Genomic DNA, 17140 nt, shown 5'->3' on the forward strand with positions numbered 1-17140 from the left:
AGTACAAAACATTTCCCCTGGCATCCGCGCTTCACCTAAACCATTGCTATCTCTTGTTCTATTTCACTCACTCTCTGTCTTTCACACGCTAACACACACAGACAGAGATGGATCAAAACCACACCTCCTATGCACACCTTCTCCACAGCAGCTACTATCTGGTGCACTGAAGCCATGAGGGCACACAAAACACTGCTATATGCCAGGAGCACCCATGCAGCACCTTGAGACAACCCAGAGGGCAGCAGGAGAGGCCCACTGCTACACCGTGATGAGCATCTGTCTCCCTCCAAACTGGCCTCACCTGGTCAATTATATTCACTTTCATATACTTTTAATTCAGGCTCCTGTCATTAAAGATGCCAGCATCCAACAGAATATTCTCACATATTTATATTTTTGGCCCTATAAGTCAGAAAAATAGTTTTTTTTTTTTTTTTAAAAGAAGTATTTTATGATGACTTGATTCACTTTAGGGTTTGTTTGTTTAATTGTTTGTTTTTGTCAACATTCCTAAAGGTCTTTTAAACTGAGGAAGACTGTGTGCTTTAAGTGGAAATTGGCAAGAAGATACAAAGCAGTAAGAAAAGGTTACATTCAAAAACTGGTTTTAAATGACAAGTATTAAAGTAATTGATAGACATGCCACTTGCTTGTTTAAGTTTAAAAATTGTTGAAAGAGAATGACTTAAAAACATGACATAAGTTTTTTGACCCTCTGATGACCGATATCTGACTGCTTTCATTCTAGTATTATACGATGTTGCAGTTTTAATGTGAATTCAGCAAGACTGGATGATACAAATTGCCTAAGGCCTACATCATTTTAATGTGAGATGCCTGGATGTGAGCTCATTTTTTGTTTACACAAACAGTTTTGCAAGGGAAAAAATAAAAAAATAAAATAAAAAAATGTTTGTGGTTCACTAGCTGTATAAAATAAAACCTAACACGGCACCATAATCGGTAGTATTTCATCATAAGAATGTCTACATGCTGTTTTAGGTGGTCATGGGAGCAACAGTAAAAGTTGTACGTGTAAACTCAGCGGACAGAGTCAAACAACACTTCCCTGTCATCCCTTAAGGTAGATGTAACAGACAAACATGTCATTTATATTTAGTTTGACATATCTGTGCTTTGATCCGTGTCGGTGGTGGGATCAAACAGGGTCAGAGACGACAACGTGAACTTTCACTGTGATTCTGCACCAATCTGACATCTGTCCTTGCATCATCAGTGATGTATGTAGAGTAGGCTGAGTATGAAATATAGGTCAGTGGAAATGTGCTTGATCAAACCCAAGGCTGCACTCCACCGAGGCATTGACCTGTCACTGTCCGGTTTTACAGCATCCTCCACTTGCCGACCATTAGAGGAGAATTTTTATTCAAACAGTCCTCCCCCCAAGACATGTCTACAAATACTCACCGAGAAAACTTTTAGTGAACTTAAGGTGCCTTATATTACATATGCTACACCAATAAAAGTAAAAACCCTGCATTCTACTAATACTCTACCAGAGAAAGTATTAAGTCACTGAATATACTGATATTATGAATAAAATGAGCACCTTCATGGTAAAGGATGATGTCTCATTTGTTTGCTAAGAGTGCATGATCATTTTTCTCTGCATTAACCAGTGATGAGTTTGTTTAATAGCTTGTGGTTCTGTTGCTGTAATAGCTCCCTAATTCAGCTGGGTGACTTGAACTTTAACAGTTCAAGTCACATGCCCATGAACCTTTTTTGCATGTAAAACTAAAAATATATGGTGGAGTAAAAGCATAAAGCATGGCAAAGGGGTCCAACATCACATACAATTATGAATTTATGAATAATAAAAATGATAAATACATTGAAGTACATTCTACTACTTGGCAGTAGCATTTAGTGAATCTGATAACATAATTGTGGTTTACTCTTATGTCAAATTGCACAAAAATAGAGCAAATAAGAGATTAATTGTGCAAAATTTCGACTTAAAAAAATCAAGTTAATCTAAGAAATGCAGAAATCTAAATTTTAATTAGCTTTCTCCTTCATTGTTGTCCTTTTTGTGGTTTGAGCTTTGCACAGTAACTGAGAGTCACAGAGTCTGACATCAGGGAAGTTTGACTCATTAGACAGAAGGCTGTTGTAAATGTCCTTTGGGTGTTTACCAATGTATGAACCTTTATTAGAGTGATATAAAGCATATTAGTTAATCTGCTGTGTGTATTTATCCTTCGTGATCTCGACTTTTCCTCCCTTCTCGCCTCTAGTGGCAGTTGTCATCCACGATGACCGAGGCAGTGCTGACGCCCCTGCACTGGGTGCTGTTCCTATGATGACCTTGATGATGACAGCGACTATACGGCTGAGTAGGTGCTGATGCCCCTAACACATTTGGACACTTCACCCAAGCATTCTTACTGCATTCATGTCGCACATTTTGTTGTGTCACCTTTGCTGATCAATATTTCATCTTTGTTTACCCGCTCTCAGCAGCCTTTACATGTCAGACTGTCCTGCAACTGTGAGGCATTTGGTTTCTTTTCTCTTTTGCTCATTGAGGGGTTTTGTGGGTTTAACCTTGTTCTCATTACAGGTCAAATGTTGGGAGGTTATATTTCATTTATTGTTTCATAATGTGAGCCACCTCATACAGGAACTGTGATTAATAGCCTAACAAATAAATCTGACCGAGCATCTGAACTATTCTCCATCATGGTCTTTTTACAGTGGTCAGTGCCAGCTGTGACAGAGGGATATATATATAGAGAGATTAAACACTGGTCCTCTACTGCACTACTACTGCTTGAGTCATTAAATCCTGCTGACTACCAGCAAGACCTGGACACACTGGAGCATTTCCTTAACCAGGGACCAGTAAGAATACCTCTACCACTTTCCTAGTTAATTTGACCTCCCTGTTCTAAACTGCTTTTTTTTAATGACATATCTTACCTCCAGATTCCGGGCACTGTAATGGGCACTAAAATGGCACTTAGTTTTGCCTGCCTCTTTGTTGGTCACCTGGAAGAACAAATGGTGTATGAACCACACACACATGCACACACACACATGCACACGCACACACACACACATACACACACACACACACACACACACACACACACACACACACACACACACACACACACACACACACACAATTTTTTGCTATTTCTTAAAAGCGTTATTTTGGATGAGATGTCTTTACTCTGGAATGGACCAATCCCCCCTCTATTAGAGTTTTTACAGTTTCTAAATGGTAACTTTGCAGGCCTGAGATTCACTCTTTAACTGTAGCCTTAAAGAAAATAAGTTTCCCGATATAAATGTAACAAAAAAAGATGATGTCCTCTCTTCCTCTCTTTACACCAAACCTACAGATAAGAATACACTTCTTCATGCTGAACACTTTCATCCCATACCTCTACAGAAAAGTCTACCTGTCAGTCAACTCACTCGACTGTAAAGAATACATGATGTTCCAGAAAAATATGATAAGAGCAAAGAAAATATGTTTTTCTAATTTAGAGAAAGACATTACCAAGAAGATTGTCTTGTATCTGCAAGCTAAAAAATCCTCCAAATCTAAACTGCACCTTATTTACTACACTACATCCATCCCTAAAACTAATATCATCAGTGACATGAGTTTGAAAACACTGGTATATTTTTGCAAGAAATCCTTAAAGAACTACCTATGGTAACTTTTAAAAGAGGAAGAAACATAGGAGACAGGGTTGTTAGAGCATGTCTGCATTCTGAAATCCCGAAGCGTAACTCTTCAAGGTAACTTGAAATGTGACGCTTGTATAAATTGCCAATACAACAAATGCCTTATGTCTTTTAACCATCCTACCACTGGAAAAACCATTAACATTAAGGACTTAAATACCTGTGAAATACAGAATGTTGTCTTTATGATACATTGCCCATGTGGCAAAATATACAGGAGAGACATCCCATTCCCTTAAAGAGTGTATCACTGAACATAGTATCTCCACCAGTCTTTGCAATGGCGAACAACATCACATTTTGTCTCTATTTGTTATAGGCATAGATGTGAATAAGTTCAGCCAATGAGGTTTTAATGTCAAAAAAGAAAAGCATTTTCTGTTTCATAAGTTTATTTCCAGGGGGCAAGAATGAAGACTTCTCAATTAATGAGTTTCTGTAATGGTTCTTAAATATCTCTCATTTATGTGGTTTTGTAGTGGTCTTTATCTTTTTTATGATGTATCTTGTTGCTTTTCCTGCTCTTTCTATATATAGCACTTCTTTTTTTCCATTTTAATTAAAGTGTGAAAAGTATGCTACATCAATTAGGCACATTTTTGGGTTAAGGCTTCTTCTTTAGAAACTCAAGAACCACCCCTTAGTTGCACTTCTCCAGTTAATGGAAAAAATATGGTGTCACCCATGTCCTTTACTGGATACCCCCCTTTCCTCCCTACCAGTCTGGGACACATGACCATATATGCAACCAATGTTTGTAGATGCCCCATTGTGTGATATGTGTGTGCATGCATGTATGTATGCGTGCAAGCATGTGTATGTGTAATGTGTTTCATAATGAACCTGATGAAGGCCAAAGACGTGTTGGTCTAACAATTAAGTTGTTACATATATTACAAGTGTTGCTGGTGTTCTGACCTCATAAAAAGTAACAGCACATAGATTACAGCTATGGCATATATGTCTGTATTATAGCAGTCAATACAACCTATGTAACAACATCTTAATTCAATAGCATGCGTGAACTAATTACAACGTTATCTTTAAAGGCCAAGGTCCACAACAATATAGCGTCTACTTCCTTTAGACTTCTTTTTTCTACATATAAGTAATGTAATTAATTAATGTAATAGCTACTGCTCAGTAAAGAATAGCAATGAGCAATGTTTCACCGTGACTGACAGACCTGGATATGACACAAACAGCAGAGACACCTTTTGGTGTAAATGAGATGCTTAATCAGTAAATCTTTTCAATTTACCTCATCATACAGGAGGAGAAAACAAAACAAAACAAAAAACTCTCACTGAGAGCTGGAAACAGCTTTGTAGCAGCAAACAGTTATTACCCATAAAACTAATGTCAAGCTGTAGAGCTAATGTCATGCTAGTAAATCTTACTCTGCATAACTTTGCTGCAGGTACAGTAAGCCATCTGTGCACAAAATGACAAAGTGTTTGATACTACATCTAGTTTGCCAGCAAGCCGTTTTATGGTTGTGGAAGAAATGCCAACTGAGAGCCTTCCATTTTTACAGCAGCTTATCGTGTCAAACCAACATAGCTTCAGCAGCCAACAGCACCACATTGTGTTGTTGCCTGTTTGTTACCAAACGGGCCTTCAACGAGAACAAAAGTAACCTGTATCACTGCAGCTTTATCAGAGATTGCCTTTATTTTTATCCCCTCCTTTCTTTTTCTCTTCTCTTCCTTTCAAGAGCTGAGTGTTATTCTCACCCTGTTTCGCCTTGCATCCTCTGCTCTAATGCTCTTCTCTCTGTGCACATATTAAAGCTTCTGCTTAATGTCTGAAAACAGACCTCAGTGTGCTTTTCTTAAACAATGCTCTCAGAGTCACAGTAACCATTTTTCCCAACCACTACACAAGCTGTGAGCTGACGGGTGCAGCCATGAGTTACATCACTGCATGTGGAAATAGGAAGAAGGGATATGCGCCTCCACCTCAGATGTGAAACCAGGATTTGGCACCAGATACAGTTTTATTATCATGATGTTTTGCAGATTTTACACACCATGCAAAGATTAGGCAGGGAACAAAGCCAGTGCCAAGATTTTTTCTCTCCCAATGCTAAAGGGAAGGTTGACCAAAACATGGGGGGGCTAAGAAAATAGTCTATTTTCATGACTTAAGAGTAACTCTATGAATAAGTTCACATGTTTGCAATAAAAGCAGAAATGGCACACAGCACATTCAATATAAATGCAGTTTTTGATTGAATTTGGCCAAAGAGTATTCAAAAAATAGCTATAAGCCTAACACAAGTGACAACAAGGCAATGACAAAAACATCTTTCACATGAAAAGGTAAAAGACTTCAACACCAGACAGTACCCATGCACCTACAGTTAATAACAACACAATACATCCAAAATGCAACAAGAAGTGTATTTATTCCATAATGTATAATCAGACAACTATTCCTCTAATTGGTCATCAAAACGTCAGAATTAAATTAATAATATCCACAATATCCACATATCCATATATCTCATTGAGGCTTTAAATGATAGCCACAACGAGAAGTGCAATGAAATGAGTCTATGCCTGTTAGCTGTACACACACTTCTAAAACAAACTGGCTATCATCACAATCTTAGTAATTATATTTCTATTGCAAACAAAAATAACTTGTATGCAGATGACATACATGTATCCTGCTATGCACTGGTTAAAGTGTGATGGATTAAATGTCAACTGGCCAATAATATGCATGTGTCTTCTTGTTCCTCACACATACACATAAGGTACATATGCAGCATGAGCACACAGTCAAGGATCGGATTGGGGACAGAATGGCTGGTTATTAACTTATTTAAAAAATAAATAAATAAATGAAGATACCAAAATACTTGGGGGGCTTAACTGGGGCTACGCAGTTTTGTGACGTGACTATAGCACCCACTAGCCCCGGTGTAACACCGTGCCTAGCAGGGAACTCCAAAAACGAAAGGCATGTTATGTAACTTCTAAACTGAAGGGCAGCTTACTCTTAATGTAGCTATCAAAGTTAGTAACATTGTGATGTGTATTAAAACAGTGATACAATATCACTTGTGAGAAATTGCTGGGGATAATTTGCTGGCATCACGATAGCGACAGTGCTACCACTTAAAAGTGACAGACACTTGATGGCAAATCACTGTGATTCAAACAACCCTTCACTAAAAATATGTCAAAATTTAAGTCAATCACACTATTGTATGGTTCAGGAAAAGGCTTTCTCCACACCATACATATTAAAATGTATTCCAACATTTTGTCACCTTTTATGTAAGACTGGCTCTTTTGATTCAACCTTAAAGTATACAAGAAAGGCAATAATCATTTGTTTATGCAAAGATAAGAACAGATCAGACGTATCAATCTGTTCCTTACCTGTGGCATTAGGTGGGCATCTGTTGAAGGCCAGTTCCCCTGAAGGTGTCCGTCTCCACACCATTGACACTGCATAATCCTCAGGACAAATCTCATACGGTGCTGAAAAACAAAGTGGTACATTTGTTACTAAGTCAATGCAAAGAGCTTTTTCGAATTTCCAATGTGATGCAACAATTTCTCCATGTTGCATATGAAGAGGTATGGAAATATAGGAGATCAAAGCTGTACAGTATAGTGTTGGTGAACATGAGCATGCCTTTTGAGGATTAAAATAAAACATACTTTCTTCTTCAATCATAACTTAGTTTGAACGCTACATGTTAGAATATTGAAAAAAAAATCGAATGACTTTATATTAAGACTTCACTTCAAGAAGAGATTATTTGGAAAAAATTGCTCAAATAAGCTTTGATGAAATTTGCATGTCTGTCACCAGTACTTCAATTTCTTCATTTATTGGAAAATATTCATAGTCATTCCCTACATGTGCTTATTTGCATCTACTCTTCAGATTGTGTTTTAACTGAATTCATATAACGAGACATGCTATTTCACTCCACAGAGATTATTATCTCCCCCATATATTCAGCTTCATGGTGGCCACTGCAGATTTAAACTTACAGAACAATTATCCTTACCTGGACATCGCTGGTCACTGCACTTGCGGACTTCCTCTCCGGTGCCATCACACTGTTGCCCAGTCACCGCTGCACCCTGACACACCCGGGCTCGCCTCTGCCATCCACCATCACAGGACTTAGAGCAGCCGCTCCATGGACCCCAAGGATTCCACTGGCCATTAGCTACAACAGAATCATTCTCAGTTAGAAAAAGATACTCTTGTTGCATCCAATTTGCCAACAAACAGATATCAACTAAGATGATACGTCACCATTTGCAATACTTGTGCTTTTCAAGCTTTTAATTAGCATATGGGATTGCATTTATTTCCTTTGCTATCCATGTATTCAGTTTGCAGATTCAGTATGATGGTAATGGTCCAAATATGAACAAGTTTACTCTGAATAATCAGGAGAATGTGTGTTTCATGACTAACAAAAATCTTCTGTGACTGCCTCACTTTGCCAATATTAAAAAAAAAAACGCATTTATGCTGGTTTCCTAAATCAGCAGCATGTTTTATGCCCTTGTAATGAACACAGTTAAACTGTAAATTAGACAAAAAAAACAACAAAGAAAAAACAGATGCTCCCCTTCAGCAGTGTAGTAAATCACATGCCCTTGTCTGAACAGAAAGGTACAATACCCTGTGAGCAGGAAACACTTCTATTCATTTTAACCTACGCTTACCCCCTTTCTTCACACGTGCAGGTATACTTCGTGTCCTACAACTAACCTCTGTCAGTGTTGCCTCCGGAAGAAAGAAAAAAATGTGGAAACCACTGTGACCTGTTGGCTAAAACTATCCGCAAGACATTGATCAAATCCCAGCAGATACTGAAAGCTCTGCTCCGAAATCAGAGCACCTGATTTGTCAGATAGATGCATCCTCGTGTGTTTCAAAGGGCTCATTGTATCAGCAGTCCTGGTGAAATTGATTCAAATCCTGCACAGACTTTTATTGTAATTGCTAATCAGTTTGTTTACTTTATTCTGTTTTTTTCCCTTCATATTTTAGAGGATACGTGTTGCCTTTTAACACACTCACTTATTCATTAAATTAAAATTATTTTTGACTATTTCTTTAACATATTGGGCTTCCTTGAACTCCTTTTTTCTTTTGTTCCACAGAACAAGGCATTTCCTCTTGCAGTCATGGACATCACAGCGACATGTTAAATGATGGTTAAGACTGTATTGTGCCAATAATGTTTGATCTCTCACCTTGGAGACAAATAGGAATCGCTAAATACGTAGGCAGGCCCCATTAAAAGAATAAACTGCATAATGCACCCTTTCAATGTGAAGCAAACAACAGCATCTCGTGGTTCATTATCATACACACATTGAAAATACGCATTCACAAGCTACTTCATTGGTCCGAGAGAGAGCGTGAGGCTGGCTGACTGGTTACACAACATTTCCACTGACTTTCAAAATTTGAGAGGAATCTCTCTGTCACACACATACCAATGAAATGCAATAAAAAAAAAAAGCCCAGCTGTTTTACACTGCTTCAGTGAAAATTGCATCAGGAGATTATGAGAGTGCTCAGGCCCTTCATATGATCAGACAATTCAAAGCCTGATGGGGACCACTAAGCTGACATCTTTGAGCCTCTAATACATCTATGGTGTTGACAGACAGTTTGGACAGCTAACCCTGAATTATGAGAAAGGCATACAGTATATCTAACTGGATTTTACAAATCCAATTGATAGAGCATGGTCTTAAACATTATTCTTGATTCTTACAACACAGCTTTGATTCTTGATACAACGCTTGTGAGGGCGCACTAGACAAAGAGCACAGCTCAGTAAAGTCCAGCTCCAAATGAAATTAACAGTTGATAGCAATGATGATGGCAGTTATGATTATGATAATGATGATAACAGTATGGGACGGGTTGTTTTTCTTTGTCTCTCTTCTCCCCATTTTAAATCATAATTTGAATTTAGACATCAAAGCGGATATAGAATTAAGAGGCTCAGGATTTTACCTGTGCAGTCAGGATTATGGCACTCTCTGCTTTCTGCCCAGTGACCGCGACACTCAGATCCCCCATGGGCGGCCGCTGAGCACTGCCTGGTCCTCTGCTGAGTGCCATTGGCACAGGTCACCGAGCAATCGCTCCAAGAGCTCCACTCCTGCCACTGTCCGTCCACTGAGGCACCAACCACAACCCAACAAGCATGTCCCAAGTGAAGGGAAAAAGAGGGCAGACAGAAATGGGAGGAGATATTCAGATCACTATTCTCTCTCAGACTGAAAGCCAATGAAACAGACATTAAATGGAAAGAAAAGAATTACATTAATACTTACGAATTTTGGAGAATTGCTTTCTGGTTTAGTTTTTTACAAGTTAGAAATTCTTAAAATAGCCAATGGTAAAAGGAAAATAAAACATGTAATGTATTTTGGTAGAATATATTCATAATAAGATTTAGATGATTCAAATATCAAAAGCACAAAGTGCAGAATATTCAAACTATTTGTTAGCTGCCTTTCATTTTCCCTGTCTGGGCCGAGGGAAAGCATCTGGGATTGAGTGGTTTTCACTGAGTCTGTTACCAGAGCAAAGCTAACATTTACTGTGTGGAAAAACTCATCATCACTAATCTGCTTACCATTCATAGGCAATTGCGAGTAAGTGATTTTGACGTCAGTATTACAGTATTGACTCTCAACAGGGTTCCCTAAACCACATTATTGTGTAAGCACTATTACTTTAAATGCACCACAAACCCTGCTTTCATTCAGAGCTTTTACTCACCTTTGCAGAGCAGTACTGGATAAGATTATACAGCTGTATGTAAGGTAAACTGCTTCCATTCTTTGTAAATAATTTATTGAAATTAATTTATAATCATCTTTATGATTTTACCTTTTTTATCTATCCATCATCATGCCTTCAGGGATAATAGTTAATATGATTATTTTTTAATATATTTACAGTAGATAGCAGACAAATGATACCTGGGCATAGGGCTATGTTGCAAAGCTTAGTCTGGGTCTCGGGTCCGTCACATGCCCTGCCTCCATGCTGGGGAGGGGCACACATCCTAGTCCTAGTGCGGTGACCTCGGCCACACGTGAATGAGCACAGGCTCCACGGTGACCACTCCTCCCATACACCGTGTACTGCGGGCACAGAAAAGGCGTCAGGCCTAATCAATGTCTCTGCCTGTGCTACAGCATAAACAAACCCATCACAAACTGCACAGAGCCATAAAGGGAATGAAATCAATCAAAGTGATTAGAGACAAATCTAATGTAAATGAAACACTGAGCACACAGACAGTGTGGGGCTCCACAAACCCTCAGCCACAAATGAGTCACCTCTTTACATTTGGCATTGATTATCAGATTTCAGTTTGTTGACAGTAATGATTAATAATACCCCATAAACAAGCCTTATACAATAGTACAGTATACAGTATAAGTATCTTTCACATGGCATATTCAATGTAATCGCAATGACAACAATTCTGGCTTTCTAAGTGAAAGTGTGGGTGAGGTGCAGCAGGTCTGCACATGTTGAGTCTTCTTAATAGCAGTGCAGTGGACCCGCAGGTTAACATGGGATGACAATGGTTCTGCAAATCTGTCATTACATGAACATACTAATAATGATTATACACAAAGCAGACACCCCCGAACCTGGTTCCACAAATCTGAATAACCAGCCACATTTTACATGTTTTCCTGTGCATGTTGATGAAATGGCCATTCAGTCTAAATATCAGGCGAGACACCCCAAGTCCAAAAGAAAACTTCTTAAAAAAAAAAGATTAATTAATCATTTTCAAAAGGTGTCCCCACAGCACATGTGTACCTCTGTGCAAATAATGTCAGTTTTCAAAAATAATTCTTACTCCCATGTGGCATGTTGACATGTTTGGATGCTTGGTACATACTGATACTACTCTTTATACTGATATTTATATCACTGTAAATACATTTCTGATAAATGCATCTCTGAACTATTACGCTATTGATAAATTAGCCATTCTTCCTCATCTCAGCTACTTATCAAATTACATTATATTATATTATTTTCAAGGTATAGAGGTGCTGACAGGAGGTCCTGACAGAAGTGCAGCTTTAAAGTCATGGTAGTTTTTTTTGCCATCTATTAAAAACAATGGCTGGCAAAAAGCATCATTCCTCTCACATTTTGATTTTGCATCTTGGATTGTGTGTTGGCTTAACTGGATTCTGGTTGACAGATGGTGCGTCTTCATAGAACTGCAGAAAATATTTGCTATTGGCTCAAAGTTTAACTTTGGAGAAGGGAATATGGAAATCAGAGAAGCAGACAGAATTAAGATACCTCCTGTCCTTTCTTGGCACTTGCAGTGTTCCATACAGTGATGTGAAAGGATGAACACACTTCTTTCAAAATGTAAAAGTTTAACTCCTGATATTAGCCTCCAAAGCAACTTGCTGGCTTCTTGATCTCACAGATAAAGTACATTTACTGACTGAATTAAAGGCTCCGAATGAACTTTGGTTGGATGGAAATTGTATCTAATCCAAATCACAGACGCATGTTTCGACTAAGGATATCTGCTGAGCACAAAACAATTATATCAGCTAAGATGGTGCACAGGATTATGACAAGTAAATGCCATGTTTTTCATATACATTTGAGGCCATTCCAAGATTGAGCCACAAAGTAAAGGGCAGACTGTATGAAGATTAGCTGGGGACACAATTTATCTGATAGCCTTTTATCATCTGTTGATTGCAAGTGGAATTGTCTGACTACTTTGTGCAGAGGGAATTGATGGTTCCTCTTCAGAGGGGTTTCTATCCACAGCTTGTGTAGGGGCTTAAAGTTACTGCAGAGCTGGATCACAGAATCTGTTACAGAGTAGTTGGATGTTGGGATCAAGTTGATGGTCCGCCACAAGGCAAGCTACTGTCTGTCCCAGCACCCTTCCCCTAGGCGCTGCTTTGATGCTCTTAGCTAAGTGTCCCACGGTGGCCAAAGCATTTACTTTGCAAAATTTGAGTTCAAAGCAGGCGCAGACACCACAGCTAGCAATGATGGAATAGGATTCCTCCTCTTTGTGTGTTTTCTCTCTGAGCTGCAGCCATTTATTTAGAGGGTCGCCCATGAGCAATCGCATTACGCTGCTAGAGGTGAAATTCTTGGACCAGCACAAGATGGTGGAAAAAAGTAAATGCAATTCACAAGAATGTTTTTATTAATTTGTGGTGAGCTCAGATTCGGTTGGCTTTCTCATATCATACCAATGAGGTTTTACCATTATGAGTTGTTTGCCAGCCTTTACTGCCAAACTGTATTCATCACACGGTATTTATTTTCATGTTGCATCTCCCTTTTTTGTTACAGAGTAAACCTACAGTCAGCACCACACTAGAGAAACATTGGCTCTTCTTTTGTAATTTATAAAGCTGCGGTTGGAGGGAAAAAGGGAAACAAAAGGTGCAATACTGCATTTGGCTCTTACAACTGCACATTCACAATGCCAAAAATCAAGATCAAAACAATCCTTAATGAATTGCTTTAGTTCTCTGGTCACAAGTCAAAATCAATATTTGGCATTTTAAAATAATGTGCAAACAGAAAAGTCTGTTCATACTTGTACTCTAATTGTGACTTTTTATTGTTTCTTTTGTAGATATGAACTAGCTATTCCAGTCTTTGCCTTTGATTTGCACTTTATTATAATGGTATGATTTTGGCATGATTTGTCAGTTTTCTGTCAGAGTTCTAACATATTCTGTTCTTCAGGCATTATGCAACATCTTAGATGATTAATATGTTATTAGACTGAACTCTCCAGAGTTTTCTTCTGTGAAATATGTACTTGACATTTGTTGGCCTATGTTTGTATCCATGGAGGGTATTGCTGCTCATGCTAATTGCTCAGTTTTTCCTTCTGCTTATTTTAATAAAATTGCTGCTGCAGGTTATACAAAACATATTGAATCCTGCATACCATCCAAACATATCAGTTTATTAGCAGGTATAATTAGCAATGATAAAGACTTTTATGAATTGACTGAAGTGTTCAGTATGTCTATAGGCAATTACCCTTTTCTAATTAAGTGCTGTTGTGTGTTCAAGCTATTGGATTTGTTTGACTTCTATGCAACAGATAAGGCTGGCATTCTTCTATCTATTTTACCATGATGTTGCTTAACACTGCAATCACCATGCTGACAGCAGTGAAGAAATATCACCCAAGTTCAAAGGTGTGGTTTTTTCTTATGTTTGTCATTGGAGTTCAAGTTCTAGAAACAGGGTTTTGAATAGGATGAGTTATGAGGTTCTGGTTAGCTAAAAGAAAATAAAGCCAGTCTTATCCAGGGAACTAAGATTGGCTAATAAATGTGACAATTTTTTATGACTCAACCTAAAGTTTTTCAGCTATATGAATAGTATCTGTGAATGGCAGCTACAATAACATTATGGTTAAAGTAGCAATAGCTAAACCTTCACTAACATATTTATTGGCCACTTGGGAGCATTTAGAATGAAAAAACATATTTTACATGTTAGCAAACCCGCATTTTGGCTCAGTTTTTGGTTTGCTTTCCTTACCTAAGGATGGCTGGCTCCTTAGCTGATAAATGTCTTAGTGTGATAAATGGCTGAGCTGTTTTCTTCCTTCTACAAATTGTAGAAATCAAAAAGACAGTAAAATATCCCTGGGTGCTACCTGTTGGGTTAAAAAGGGACACTGGCATCATAAAGCAGAAGTGTTACTGTATTTTGGCATATCCACGATGTTGGATGTACTGCAACTAAACTTGTATGGAGGTCCACAATGTATAACAGCATGCCTGATCTCAGCCTGCAGCGCCTGAACTACTGTTCACAGATCATGCTGATATTTTCAGTTATGATGATTGAAAGATTGTTTCTTCTTTTTAGACTGAAAGTGATGTCTCTAAATTAGGCATACTCTGTTTTAGAAATATCCTTCCACTTTGGCATCTTACAAGCTTTTTGAAGAAAGTGAATCGATCAGTCTGCCTTAAAGAATATTAGATATATACCTCATGCTTCATGTGGCACCATGCCAGTTGGGATTTTTTTCCACATTCGTTTCTGTAGCTCAGTATGGTTAGTGCTTCATCAGCTCAATTTTAGAGCGTGACTCGGGAAAAATGCTATGATCCCTGTGCTATTTCTTTTAATATATATGAAAGTGAAGAGACTATTTGTCTGATATTACAGACAATTCAGTTTAATGAGGCTGCAAGACTAGGCTCTGACTAAAAAACTCATGTAACAATACAATAAATTAGGAATAGTGACATTTTTAGAAATTACAAAGCCTCTCATCTGAACTCTCCCTCTCTCATTTTTCAGTGAAATTGAAAAATACTAGTAGTCTTACTCTTGTGAGAAAAGCCAACATTGCTTTAGAGTTTTATGGCCCAGTTACTTTGTGATAAGTGTCTCTGCATTGTTACATGATAGAAAGTTCTGGATCCAGAACTAGCCATAAGCAAACGCCTAATGTCTACAGGTCAAGATAACTCAAGGGGGAAAATAAATTCATGTGGGTAGCTCTGTAAATTCTGGTTCTGAATTATTAATTACTGTTCATGCAGATTAATGTGTATACCTGGAATTGGGCTATGTAGCTTGTTTTGCTTTGGAGCTTTGATGCTGTCTGACCTAAATATTAATGGCCAGAGTGGAGTCATACTAAGACTGGTATTTAGTCAGCTGCTCTTTTGGAATGACTCCTTCTCTTTCTTTCTCTTTGTGTCCATGCACAGTATGAGGATGCCCCTTTTGAAAACTGCCAACTTCCCACTTACTCATGCCACATCTGAAAATGAAACACAGTACGTCATAGATCAGAATGTTAGAGGAATGCAGCTCAAAGTAGTTTTGAACAGTCTGTCTGTTTGTGATGCAGTCACAGAAGCACTCCTCTTAACAGCACCTCAACCAAATACCTTAACTCAACATGGCCTCGTAATATCATCAGTAAATCAGCGTATTTGTCTGAGTAAACAATCCCAAAAATTGATTATTTGGACTTGTTTAGAGCAACACACTGTCCTACCAAATGCATACGGGCAAACATTGCCGAGCTGCAATCACCTGTCAGAAAAGCATCTGATGCTGATACCTGACTGCCAGTGACTCATCTGCCATGCCATCATGGGTTGAGGAAGAAATGCCTTACAGCGTGTTTGAAAAAACGCAGCCAAGCAATTTTAAAATTCACGGCTGACCTTCAAGGAAATGAAGCTGACAACATATCAGTGTCTATTGCTCCCCGAGCTCAGTGCAGAACCACATGTCGTTAAACCAATTCAATGCCGATGAATTGCCTTACAGTTATATGAAATGGAAAACACAAAGGTGATCATGAAAAAAACAAACACATTCACAAAGTAACATCGAAGAGAGAAAGCATCAGATTAATAGTAATAATAACTGTAATAATGATAATAATACATTATTAAATATACACATTGAAAAGTCTGTTAAAACACAACACATTTCCTCCAATATAAACAACAAATGAGCAAAACATTCATATTCAAGAATCTGCGGCTAACACTACCTGGACAAGGGGCAGTGTTATTGCAAACCCTTGATTCTCTTAAAGGGCCGCTGCAGTGTGTTCCGTATGGTGAGACACATGTTCTTGTTCGCACCTGCGACCCTTGACCGCATGTTACAGAGCATGAGCTCCACTGGGACCACTCCTCTGCACCTGATTCACCTGTGTGGGAGAAGGGTGACACTAGTTAAATGCAGCAATATGGTCCTGGGGCACGGCTAACGGGGCAGGATGGGGCAAGGTGGGCAGGATTGAGTAAAATGGGGAGGGGCCAACATTAGTCACGTTGGGGTGAGGTGGGGTCTTTAAGATTTACAGGAACTCTATTGCACACTCTACACTACCTTTATGTGATCTTTGATAAATACTGAATTGGCAGCATAATTCTTTTAACTAATGATTAATTTATGAGCAGCAAAATTAAGTGTTTTGCATCTGCACACACTGACTAACTGCATTAACAATGGAGAGATGTGTAATTAATCGAGCTTTTTAAAACACGTTTAAATGTGCATTTATGCAAAGATCACAGAGAAGGCATAGCATTGATTATAAAATTGAAAAGTAGACAGGGTTGCATTCTAACTGTTTAAATTCATAAAGAAATAATTCATGCATCTCAATGAAACAAAATATGTTTAGACAAAGTGATAAAATCACCATAAATAAACAAAACTTCATAAGAACATGATAACATGCAAGAAAGGCAACAACTGAGAAAATAAAATGGAACTTTAATGAGTGTTAGTTCAGAGAGAGGTCTGAAATATGGGCTCCCTTGCACTGCAGCAAACTATCTAGTTTCCTTGGCAACAGTTTTGAAAT

The 17140-nt window shown here is 38.3% G+C and overlaps 1 protein-coding gene across 1 annotated transcript in view; it reads right to left on the reverse strand.

Annotated features, from left to right (window-relative positions):
* Positions 1-17140, reverse strand: part of adgrb3 (adhesion G protein-coupled receptor B3) — a 113311-nt gene that overhangs the window by 49873 nt on the left and 46298 nt on the right. Inside the window, exons 3-7 of the mRNA XM_062430109.1 lie at positions 16316-16477; positions 10725-10889; positions 9748-9912; positions 7766-7930; positions 7125-7226 (exon numbers count right to left, since the gene is read on the reverse strand). Coding sequence (XP_062286093.1) covers positions 7125-7226; positions 7766-7930; positions 9748-9912; positions 10725-10889; positions 16316-16477 — 759 coding nt within the window. The remainder of the gene's footprint in view (positions 1-7124; positions 7227-7765; positions 7931-9747; positions 9913-10724; positions 10890-16315; positions 16478-17140) is intronic.

Source organism: Scomber scombrus, chromosome 12 (genome assembly GCF_963691925.1).
Source record: "Scomber scombrus chromosome 12, fScoSco1.1, whole genome shotgun sequence".
In the NCBI taxonomy this organism is placed as follows: Eukaryota; Metazoa; Chordata; class Actinopteri; order Scombriformes; family Scombridae; genus Scomber; species Scomber scombrus.